General features: G+C 49.8%; 1 protein-coding gene across 1 annotated transcript; it reads right to left on the bottom strand.

The window, feature by feature from the left end:
* Positions 1-2,937: 2,937 nt before the first annotated feature.
* LOC101417594 (pepsin F-like) lies at positions 2,938-12,104 on the bottom strand. Its single transcript, XM_058305373.1, has 9 exons — positions 11,994-12,104; positions 10,770-10,917; positions 9,815-9,932; positions 9,608-9,726; positions 8,148-8,347; positions 7,134-7,259; positions 4,933-5,074; positions 4,738-4,836; positions 2,938-3,245 (listed from the first exon to the last, which is right to left on the bottom strand). The coding sequence occupies exons 1-9, from the start codon at positions 12,044-12,046 to the stop codon at positions 3,096-3,098; spliced, it is 1,155 nt and encodes a 384-aa protein (XP_058161356.1). The 5' UTR covers positions 12,047-12,104; the 3' UTR covers positions 2,938-3,095.
* Between the last annotated feature and the right edge of the window lie 450 nt (positions 12,105-12,554).

Raw genomic sequence — 12,554 nt, forward strand, 5'->3', positions numbered from 1 at the left:
CCCCTTCCTGGTTTTTAGTTTGTTCATTGGATTCATCCATGTTTTCCTGATTAGTGGTTTGGTTTGTAGATTTTTGTTGCTGTCTGGTCATCATTTTATCTTGACGGGTTTAATGAGTTCTTTAGCTTCTTTGTCTAATCTTGGGGATTAATTAGCTGTTGTTTTTGCATAAGTGTTATATCTTCTCTTTGTCACTTTGTTCTTCTTATTCTAATTTGTTATTGCTGGCTGAGTTCACTTTGAAGGAAAGTATTATGGCCAGGGAAAGGCAATTGTGCAAGCAAGGAAAATGTGTAAAGCAGTATTGGTAATAAATGTTAACAGAGCAACAATATGAGATCTGGGAGGATAGATATTAGATTCATGTAAGTTGTGTAGAATTATAGCAGTAAGTAGAGTACCTATATGAGGTAGTTGACTGAATATGGGAAGACTATGGTATGAATTAAAAAGCTAGTGTTTTCATGAGAGAGGGAAAGAGAAAAGAAAGTCAATAGTTTCAAGAGTGGATAAAAGACAGAAAACAAAACAAAGGTATTAGTAATTAAGAGTTAGACAATTTGGGAATCAAAGAAAGGGAGGTGGAATATAGGAGAGACAGTAGATGATGGAGGATATCAAGATGTGGGGGAAAGGGGATAGTGTAGGTAGCCAAAATCAATTCACACAGAAATGAGGCAATGGAGAATTAGGACACCCAGCAAATGTGAGGTGTTTCCTGCAGCACCTATTGCATAATAAAATAAAATAAGAAGAAAATGAGGGACAAGAGAAAAGAGAGAAAAGAAAAAAGAGAGAAGAATGAAAGAAAGAAAAAGGGGGGGGTGGGTAAAGAAAAGGGAGGGGAACAAGTAAGGATAAGAAAAGAAGATATAGAACACCAACAACAGCAACAACAAAAAACCCCTAAATAAATGAAAAGAAAAATACCTTGGGGGATACAATGGGAGAAAAGACTAGGAAATAATGCAATATTAGCAACCAGGCAATAAAAAATAAAAAATAAAAAATTAAAATTAAAATGAAAAAAAAAAAACGCAAACGTTGAGGGCTAGGACAATCAAGGACCTCAGATGGGCCTCAGGGCGTGGTGGATTCAGGGATGGAAAGTCTGTGATATTGCAGACTCCAGAGGTGTGATTCTCTGGGGTGTGGGCTACCAGGGTTTAGGGGACACAGACCTGGCAACCTCAAATCTGTTTAACAGGGATCCTGGGAGCACCGCAGTGCAACACAGCCTTCAGGGATCCCCACAGCTGGGTGCCAGCCCTATGGGCGAGGTCACATCCGCAAACTCTGACCCTATGTGTCCGAAACCCGCAATTCTTCCTCTCATTAGGGTCTCTTCTGTGGCTGTATCACCAATTCGACCTCAGGACACTTCCCACCCTGCAAGCCCCTAAAACAGCCAGTTGGGGTCGCCTCTATATTGCAGCTAATTTAAGGACGCTACAGATCCGCAGCCTGGCCTAGGGGGTGGGGCTCTAGCCGGAAGCTCTGTATCAGTGTCCGAAACCGAAAATCCCACACCTCGCAAAAGATTCCCCTACTGGGCTTCCAGACGCCTCCCGCCCTGCAATTCCCTGAAATAGCCTCCTGGTAACATCTCTTTACTGTGAGTGATTTAAGGCCACTGCAGATCAGCAGCCGGCCTTGGGGGCGGGGCTCTAGCCGGAAGCGCTATTATTCGTGTCAGAAATCAAAAATTCCCCGCCTCGCAAAAAACTGCCTGTCTCCCCAAATTGGTTTGCGAAGGCTTCCTGCCCTCTTAGCCCCATAATAGCCTGCTCAGGGCTTATGAATTCCCCTGTACCACAGAGCCTCCAGGAATCGCTGCCACAGTGCTGGTGCCGTGGTTCCCCCTGTCCCAGGGGGGAGCATCCCGCCCGCAGCCCCTAAGTCCGTGTAAGAGAGCCTCAATTTTATCTTTTACACAAATTTTCTCTGTTACCTTCCCACGAAATCAATGTCCACACACCTCCTGCCCTGCAAATCCTGAAACAACCTGGACCTGAAGAATTTCTAATGCTGCCCAGCTGCTTCTTTGCAGAAGAGACTATCAGGTGCACTCACTCAACCATCACCTTGCCCCGCCCCTCCTCCCTTGCTAATGTATTTAGTGTTTATTCCTTGTCTGCCTACTCCATCCCTGATATGTCTCCTTCCTGAGTATGGGAGACTGCCCCACACATTTTAAGGAATCCATAAATATTTGTTGAATGAATCATCTCTGACTGGGAACAATTATTCCTGAGGCTTAGAGAGGTGAAATGATTTTAAGTTGATGCCTCAGGGCCAGAATTGGAGAATAGCCCCTTCCTCCATATAGCCCACACCTTCAACCGCTCTTCTCCCAACCTCCTGCACAGACCCAGGGACAACACCAGAGCCTTTGATGGAGAGGACATAGTCTGCCATCAGGGGTCCCGCCATGTCTCTACCTTTTCCCACTTCCCTCCCACCCACAAGACCCTTAGCAGGCAGGAACTTCAGCTTTGCCCACCACTGAGCCCAGCACCTAGAGACTTGCTGATGGATTGGCCACTCACCCTAGGAGAGTTCCAAGGCTGAGTTCAAGTCCTACTTCCTGTCCCTGACAGGGCAAGCTTTGGAAAGCCCCTTTCTGCACCCTGTTTCTGCTGAGCATTCTGCAGAACTCAGCAAACATTTGCTGTAAATGGCCAGGTAGACACCGTTTTAGACTTCATAGTCTGCATTACATCTATCACAATTACTCTACTCTGCCACTGAGGCACAAAAGCAGCCACAGGCATAAGGTAAGTTCCTCCAATAACCTCTTCTTCCTTCCAAAGAAAGCCATTTCCATTTAAGCTAATCGGAGTGGAGTGTCTTTCCCTTTTTGTTCTAAGCTCTAGATTCTAGATTGCTCTCCATTCTGATATCATTCTCCCATCCAAAGAGACACAAATGTCAGTGTTGAACCATTGCAAAAAACACTTTAATCACAAGTGAGAATCAAGCTTTGCAGAGCCCCACTGTGCAGGAATCACCAGAATGAGTGTGCTTGTGTGTACATGTGTGTATGTGTGTGTATTTGGGAGGGGCCTGCGTGTGTGTTGGAGAAGCCCCAGCATTTACACAGCGGGAGCCAGCCCGATCCTTTTGTTTTCCAGATCATAAACAGAAAAATACAGCTTCAGGAAGACGTTGCCCAGGATCCACACCTTCTGACTGGTAAAGGCGGTGTTCTGGAACAAGTTGCTGTAGCAGATGTTCCTATGTGACTGGAAAAAACAGAAACCCTCACTGGTCAGCCTGATCACTCACCTGCCACTGCATGCCCCACCTTTCAAAATGCAGAACTGGGGGCATTTCAGCAACATGCTCTCCCAGGTTAAGCCTTCCTTTGCTGTGTGCCAACTGGCTCTCTGCAGCAGCTGCAGAACTGGGGTGCATCCTCCCCTCCCCAGGACCAGGGAAGTCCTTGTAACTACCACCCACCTGAAGGCTGTTTCCTTCCTCTTTGTTCAGGCTGTTCCCTCAGCAACAAGTGCCCCAGATTCTCCCCTGCAGCCACTCGTCCTTTTGGCCTGAGCTCTGGCAGCCTCTTCCCAGCAGCCTCTTCCCAGCAGCCCAGGCTCCCCCACTCAGTGAGTCCAGGCTGCTCAGCTGACTTTCCTGGTGCCCCCTGGCACTGGAGCTCCCTAAGCCTGCAGGCCTCATGCTGTCCTGCCCTGGCTGCCAATTGTCCTTCCCTGGGCCACTGTGTCACAAGCTCCCTGTGGGGAGCCCGGTGTAGACCAGCACCCAATCCAAGCAGGCCTCCCCTGTGCCTTCTTGAGGAGGGGAGCATTGGCCCCACTATTTCAAGATCACAATCATTTAACTTCTCTCTCTCAAAGCCTTCTTTTAACCCACCCTGCTTCGGATGGGAAACTGGTCTTAGGGAGCATCAACTATGTGCCAGGTGCTCTGTGGTCACTGTCCATCCACTCAGGGAGGGGATGCTCCCCATTTCACAGAGGAGGAAACAGGTTAACACTGTAAGCTTACTTATGAGTATGATGACCGTAGAAGCTATCCTTCAGTTCAGAACAATTTTGAGATAGAAGGGGCACTCTTAAAACTTATGGTGGGGGAGCAGATATGGCTCAAGCCACTGACTGCATGCTTCCCACCCGAGAGGTCCTGGGTTCAGTGCCCAGTGCCTCCTGAAAAAAGAAAGACAAACAACCAGCAAACAGAAGGAAAAAAAACATTCAGGGGAGCCTGTGTGGCTCAGTTGTTGAGCACCAGCGTCCTGCATATGAGGTCCCAATGCCTGGCCCTGGTACCTCAAAATAGTAATAATAATAATAATAATAATAATAATAAAATAAACAATTTGAAATGAGTTAAAAAAGTTATGGTGGAACAGCATTCAGGGACTATTCCCAGCCAACCATACCTGTCATTATTCCTCAAGCCCATTTCAGGGAACGCTGTAGCTACTTTCCATATTCATGGATCTGAGATTCCTGATTGAACTGGTTGTATGTTGGGAGTAGTAGCCCTTAGGGTCTCTCTTCCTGTTATAGCTACACTAGACCCAGAATGGGGTATTGGCTCAGAATTTAGCTAAGGAAGATGATTGTCCCAGCCCAGCCCAGCCAGGTGGGCTTGGCAGTGTCTACAATGGCATGACTCGACCAAGTGGTGCCTCCACATCACAGCTGTAGTGCAACCATTCCAGCAAGTCCTAGCATTGGAGGACCAGCCCCTTTTTCTGCCCCTCACCCGGAAGACGTAGGCACTGGCTGGCACTGGGTAGTCGACACCATTGATGGTGAAGACGATGTCGGGCAGGATGCAGACGGTTCTACAGTTGAGGATGTACTGTCAGAGAAGGAGAAGGAGGGTGGGTAAAGTTTGGCCAGAGGATCCTTCTGCATGTGGAGATCCCCCAGGGTGACCTCTGGAATGACCCTGTACCTCGTCTTTGATGAGCCGAGCTCCAATGATCTTCTGGATGTTGAGGATGGATTTAGGTGGGCCTTGCAGCACAGAGGTCCCAGTGTCAAAGATGGCCTGGCAGCCACCCTGACAAGCAATCTGCACCCCATTCATGGAAATGCTGAGACGGGAAAAAACAGGGACCAGGGTCACTCTCCAGTCCCTCGGCTGCTCTTCCCCCCTGCTGCCTCCAGAAGAGTCCTTCTGCTCATGCCCCGTCCCTCTGATTCCCTTTGCTCTCGTAACACTGATGTTTGAGTGGCTTTCAGTTCTCCAAGCCAGCAAGCTCCTTTCTGCCTCAGGACCTTGGCAGATGCTGGTCTCCTGCCCCCACCCTCTTTGGCAAATTTCTCCTCACCTTCCAGGTTCCAGCTAAATTGTCATTTTTTCAGGGAAGTCGTTCCCCCAGAATAGATCAGGCTTCTCTTCATCTTTGTCCTACCTGCACTAGTGTCTAGTACATATCCACATGGTGATGAATTGTGTGGCTTGCTGATGCACATGCATCTTCCTCAGTTTATGGGGGGGGGTCGCTAAGAGCAGGTTGTATCCTCTATGTCTCCCTCTGGTGCCTAGCACATAGGACATGCTCAAGGTGTGCTTGTTCAATCAATGAATTAAAGAATTAATGAAGCAACATATCAAAACTTATGGAATGCTGCAAAAGCTACACTGAGAGGGAAATCCATAGGCATAAATTCATATATCAAAAAAGAAGAAAGTTAAAATCAAAGACCTAACTGCACACTTGGAAGAATTAGTGAAAAAACAAACAAACAAACAAACAAAAAAAAACCCAGAAACTAACCGCAAAGGAAGTAGAAAGAAAGAAAGAACAAAGATCAGAGCAGAACTAAATGAAGTAGAAAAGAAGAAAGCATTGGAAAACAAAACAAAACAAAGTCAAGAATTAATTAATAAATGTATTAGGGACAGCTGGAGATCAGTATACAGTGTGTGATGTTGGGACAACAGGCTGCTCTGGAAGAGGTGGTCTTAATATAACCTATGCATGAATTCAAACTTACCTAATTCTGTATGCAAATGTACCTAGTTTCTAGAAAGCCAATTAAGGCCTATAGCCTTTAAATATTCAGAAAGGATGTAAACTGAATGTGCATTAAAAGTTACATCCAGATGGAATGTGGGCGATACGTTAATTCAAGCTTACCTGGAATGTGGGAAGTATGATAATTTAAGCTTAGCAGGTATTCAAACGAACCCTTAAACCTCTACTGGCCCCACCCCGTGTGTCTTTCATATAAAAGTAACCTAAAACCCCTCCTCAGGGCTCAGCTTTTTGGACAGGAGACTGCCAGGCACGGCCATTCATAATAAATCTTCGTTCTCTGAGATTCCCAGGTCCTAGCCTTTAATACGTGATCACTGAATCCTCTCAGCTTCCACTACAGCCTCCCCAGCAGACCCCCAGCTCAGTGGAGCAGGGGGGATTGGCTTTCTGGGAGAGGCTAGGCAAGAGGCCTGAGCCCTGCCCAGGGAATGCCTGAGCTCACCCAAGGAGAAGGAGATGGGCACAGAAGCCTCCAAGGGGCATTTTAAGCATTGTCTGATGGTATCATGCAGAATCTGATCTATTATTTCCCCCTAATTCTCAGCCAATTCCCAGAAATCCCATTTCCTGATTCTGTCCTAGCTCTGGGATGGGAGGACAGTGTGTGTAAGGGGGTGTGTGTTTTATAGGTTTTGCTTTCAGATCTCCTGCACACTCCCCTGCTGGGTCTGGGTCTCTAATCTCTGAGGGATCAGTTTGTCCTGATTTGCCTATGAGATTTTCAAATATCTTTTCAGATGGGCAATGGGGAATTTGGTCTCCCACTCACACTGCTGTCTGGGCTGGTAGAATGGCCCTGGAACCCCTTCTCACCTGCACTTCTGGGTCTTCAGACCACACTTCCCACCCACCTTGACCTCCTCTGCACTGCTGGAGCCTCTTTCCTGCAGGCTTCAGCTTTCCCAGGACCGAGGGGCTCATGTTTCCCTTCTCTTAGCACTTCATGCTCAGGCTGGTGAACCCTGGGCAGGGGTTCTGGAGAGATCAGGAAACCCCAGGCAGAGCATGTGTGTGCATGTCTAATTGTGTTTGTCTGTGACCCTGAATATGTGTCTTTGACTCTTGGTGTGTAGAACATCTTGTGGCAGGAAGGAGAGCGGGGGCTCACCTGTCCAGGACCACCTCCCAGTAGAAAGGCCTGCTCACGGGCACCCAGTGGAGCTCCCCACTGTAGCAGGAGGGGTCCACCCCACCGAGCATCAGCACGCTGTTGTTCTTGTTCTCACTGGAGGGGCTGGGGGAGAAAGGCTCGTGGTGAGAGGAAAGCCGCGGCAGTGTCTCAGGAGCAGCTGCACACCCGGCGCTGCTCCGGGGGCTTGGCTGTTCTTGCTCACGCCCTCTGCACGCACTCACACGCCTGTGCAGAGGCAGCAGGACAACCCCATTTGAGGGATGGGGAAAGGGAGGGAACGAGAGGGAGAGCAGAGCCGGGAGGGGAGTTGGTCTTCAGACCCCAGGAGAGCACAAGTGCAGGGTCACAGAGTTGGGAATTGAACTAGGCCCCCGGAACCCCCAGCCCCAACCACTCTCCTCCCAGGGCTCCTACACAGACCCATGGGCTCCACCACAGCCTTGCTGGGGAGGACACAGTCTCCCTTTGAATTGCTTCTCCCCAATCCCCTTGTCCCCCCACACCCTCAGCAGGGACTTTAGCTTGTCCTGCCACCTAGCTCAGTGCCTGGAGACTTGCTGATGGATTGACTGCCCACCGTGGGGACAATCCCTAGGGCCGAGTTTAGGTCCTACCCCTCCCAGTCCTGATGGGCCAGCTTAGCCACACCCCTCTCTGTGCCTTTTTTCCACTGAGCCTCTTATAGAGCTCAGCAAACGTTTGCTGCAAAAGTCCAGGTAGACACCACTGTAGGCTTTGAGCCTGCATCAGCTCTATCGCAAATACTCCTCTCTGCCACTGAGGCGCCAAAGCAACCTCGGACAGTGGGCAAGTGAACAATCCTGACCACACTCACAAGCTTTTTTTTTAGCCCTCAGGCCATAGATTTGACGAACCCTGGATTCGACTCTTTTTAAGGAAACTTCTGGATCAGGTAGATTATAGTATTTCATGCAACTGGAAATGGCATAGCGCCAAGTTGGAGAAAGAGCTGCTCTAGCACAGCCATACCTGCCCAGGTAGATGGCAAAGAGGTTCTTAGGAAGGACGCCCTGTGCCCTCAGGTTTTGAAGGATGGTTGGCCCCTGGGGCTCGCCAAGTTCGGGGAAGCTCAGTCCCAGGATGCCGTCAAATTCCGCGTGCTCCAAGTACTTGCCAAGCTCCCTGATGCTCAGGCCCATTGATTGGGAGGGGATGACAAGGCCGCTGACCTGTGGGCAGGAGGGTCTTTCAGTGGAAGTTGGGGAGGCGGGGCTGGGGCTGGCTGGGGGGGGGGGCAGGGCACCAGGAGAGGGAGGGCCGCCGGAGGAGCCTCAGGTGAGCCCCAGGCTGCCCCTCAGGTCCCCGAACACACACTGAAAGGAATGTGGCTGCCCCCTGCAGATTCAACCTAGGCCTGCACCCCCCGCCCTTTCAGTCCTGGTTCCCAGGCCTCAAGCTCTTGTTACAGGGGGTGAGAGGGAGACTGAGCACCCAAAGGGTCCGCCTGAGAGCAAAGAGAGGAGGGGGCAGGCTCTGCTAGGTTTTGGCGTCACTATGATCTGATGACATTAGAGCTCATAGCAACCAGGTTTCTTAGGAAAGCTCCCCCCAAGGGAACATGCTTTTGTACACGTGTTCATGAGTTTAGAAAAAGAGATTATGACTAAGTGGAAACCCTCCAGAAAAAGAGTCAGGGCCGGGCTTGCCCCCCTCTCTCTCCCTGTTCCCAGGCACTCAGGATGTGGAATTAGGAACCCCTTAGGTTGTGGGGAACTCTCATGTGTCTGTGAATCCCTGAATATGTATGCAAGAGTGTGCCTGTGTGTGTCTGTACATGGGCACATTTGTGTAGGTGGCAGCTCATAGTCTCTATTACTTTCTCCAAGACCTTAGGGTCTCCAGAGGTAATGTCCATTATCTCGACTACCCATGTGGGGGATGCTCTGCTTTCCAGGCCCCTGTATCTGAAGCCCTCGGCTGGCCCCAGAAACCCCAGTGCAGTTCTGCCCTCTCCTGACAGCACCCCGCTCCTGTGTGAGTCCAGAGTCACAGCCCAGCTGTGTGTCCTTGGGCAAAGCAAACCCCTCCTCTGTTCCTCTCCCTCACCTGTGAAATGCTTCTAATAATCATGCCTGCCCAAGCCTGGGTTGTTAGGAGAATGGAACAATGAACACAGCAAAGCTTTGGGCCAATGCCTGGCGTAGCCAGGACACGTAAAGGGAAGAGGTGCACCGTCCTTTCCCAGGTCCCTGCGACATAGGCTTCTCCCAGGGACCTCCAACCTGATGGTCCTACTTTCCAGGTTATCCCTCCTGGAGGAGCCCGTGAGTAGCCGGGAGCGCTATCTGCCAGGGAGGAACACAGACCCACCCTGTGGCACGCGGCTGCTTGGGAATGGGGAAAATGGGAACCCCAGCTGACCCCACCCAGGGTCGCGTTAGCAGCCGTCGGCTCCCAGGGCCTTCCTCAGCCTCTGTTCTCCGTGTTACCTGGACAACGTCATGGCCGACAACTGCCTGCACATTCCCGCAGAGATACTCGTGGTACGTGAGTTGATGGGAGTACTGGTAGGTGGAGGAAAGGTCTGGGTCGAAGGCGTTGCTGTTGGCTGCAGACAGAGGCGGGCGTGAGGGGAGCTGCTCAGGGCAGACACGGGTGGGGGAGGGCTGGGCGCGTGGGGGAGGCCAGGCGCTCACCGCAGGCGGAGGTGTTGCAGAAGACGGAGGTCACCCACAAGTGGTTGGAGCCGGTGTCAAAGAGGACGTCTAACTCCTGAGGCGGTGTACCAATGCCAATGGTGACTACAAACACCAGCTGCCATACCGGAAGGGGAGTTAGGACAGGCCTTCCCACCCTGACAGCACTGCTTCCCGTGTGCTGCGTCAGCGGGTGCCCCGACGTCTCCGGCTCACTCTCTAGCTGCCCCACGCTCCTCAAGCCTGTGCCTTCATTTGAAAACTCCTACAGTCTCCAAAATCCTCCTTTTCCAGCCTTAGCTCAAGTCCCTCTTCCTCCAACCAGCTCTCCTGGGTCACCCTGGGCTCCTGGGCTCTTTCCTTCTTCCAAACAATGCATGTAATACCAATACCAGGCAGTAGTCCCTTTTTGGCATTCCTTTTCTCCTTGCCTGTCTCTGGCTGGGATATAAATTCTTTAATTAGGGATGAAAACTTTTGCTCTCAATATCAATAACCAGATTGTATGTTTATTATAACCTGGAACATCCTAAAGGCTCAATAGTTTTTATCGGTGTGAGTCTTGGGCCCCTAGAAGCTGAGCTTCCCACATCTAGGATATCAACTTGCTTTGCAGTCTCCTTTGTTGTTATTGGGTCAGGCAATGCTTACCCATCAATGAGGCTTTCTTAGCTCAGTGGTTCCTTTACCTTAGAAAGAATAAAGTCCCTCTAGTAAATCTCCATGTGGTTCAGAGGTGCATATCACTGTCACAGAAATGGGTGTCTACCTGTTACCTGGCTGATTCTGGTCCCGATCACCAGAGACCCATCATCAAGGTGACAGAGTCTTCTCCACTGGGGATAGGGTCCCTGTTGCCAAGGTCTCTGCTGGCAGGGGTCCCAGCCCTGAAATCCTGGGTCCCACCACCTGATATATCCCAGTACTTGATGGCAGCCCAAGGGGGTGCACGTACGTCCATGTATGTCCTCTGGGTCTCCGTGGACATTTCCTGGTCTGGGAGAGTGAATGCTATCCTGTTAGGATCCTTCTCCAGGAACTCTTGCAGCATTCCTTTTTCCTTGAAGCTCCCTCGTATGGATTTGACCTTCTTTAGAGGAATCCTTCAACCCAGTATTTGGGAGAGAAACAGAGAAAACACTATACATTGGAACAGGGCTGGGTAATTTCCAAACCATTTTACGAGTGTCCTCTTATTATCAGGACAGGCCCACCCAACACAGTGAACCTGGGCTTGAATCTGGATTCTGTTGCATCATCTTGGGCAAATAAGAAGTCCTTCCTCTGCCTCAGTTTACCCATCTGTAAAAATGTAATAATAAAACCCATTTCCCTGGAATGTTTTGAGTATTAAGTGACAATGCCCTGACACATAGCTGATCTCCACAATGACAGCCATTCCTGTTACTATGTCCTTTCTCTATCTTCCTCAAATCACTGTTGGGAAGGAAGGACAGTGGTGATCATTGTCCATCTTAACAGCAGAGGAATTTGAAATGCAGTTAACTTGGGATTTGGTTGTGATCACACAAGTTACTGGCAAAGCTGGGCCTGCAAGTAGATCTCCTTGTCTCTCTCCAGGCTCTAACCAGCAAAGGTGACTGAGGGAGGAAGCCAGGAAATGAGGAAACCCAAGAAGACCAAGATGGAGAATAAATTAGAGCAATGAAGGGGGAAGAGAAAGAAGAGAGACTACTAACAGAAGCAAACAGAGAGAGGCCTGCATGTACAAAGAAATGCAAAGATAAAGAGAGGCGAAGGAGAGAAGTGTAGGGACAGAGACGGAGACACAGAGATGCACACTGACACAAACAGTGGGCGAGAGCAGGGTGAAGACCTAGAAGCCAATGTGGGAGAAGCACTGCTCCTGAACAGCACCACACTTACAGCTGTATGGGTTTGGCACAGAACAATTTCAGGGAGCGCCATTCACTTAATAATGTGACTAGCACCCCCAGAGCTCTAACACTCTGTAGGCCTGCCCTAAGACCCCTGGGACCGCCCCCTGGGACCCTCTGTGCAATGGCAAGCTGCTTAGCACTAAATGAACACTGGAGCTTTAAGATGGACAGAAATGTCAGTGAGTTCATGATTTTCTCCACTCCCAGGTAATCTGGGGTTTTAGAAGGTAAGAAAGAGCCCAAAGGAGATCGATGCCTCTTGCTGTCCCCATACTTACTTGACGAAGCACTCTGAGAGGGCCACCAGCCCCAGGACCCAGAACCACCTCATGCTTCCTTCCTAAGCTCAAGCACTCAGAAAGAGTGGGAGTGCAGCATGCAGTGGCCCTGGAGAGCTGCTCCTTATATACTCTCTGACTAAGCCCCATCATCCCCCTGGGCACTACGTAAAGCTTCCTGATAAGATCTTCCCCGCCCTAGCAGTGTTCAGAAAAGGACCTAGAAAATTCTCAGAGCTTTCTACTGCAATGTCTTTCTTTGGGTGTGTCTTAAAAAAATAGAAGGAAACCACATAGTAAAAGAAAGTGGGGAGACAAATATCTCTGCTAACAATGAGATAAAAATAGCATCTGGGGCACCATGCTTGTGGCAGTCAATTTCCCCTTCAAATGACTTGGGCTATGGTGCCTTGTTTAATGAGCACTGAAACAGGCCTACTTGTCAACTGAGGGTATTTGGTTGATGGGATCTGCCTCTGTAACCAGTTGCATGCGTCTCAACCAACAAGGGAGGTTGCCCTCAGCTGATGGGCAATCTCCTGCAATGACCTGGTGGTCTTA

The sequence above is a fragment of the Dasypus novemcinctus genome, chromosome 10 (assembly GCF_030445035.2).
Source record: "Dasypus novemcinctus isolate mDasNov1 chromosome 10, mDasNov1.1.hap2, whole genome shotgun sequence".
Classification (NCBI taxonomy): Eukaryota; Metazoa; Chordata; class Mammalia; order Cingulata; family Dasypodidae; genus Dasypus; species Dasypus novemcinctus.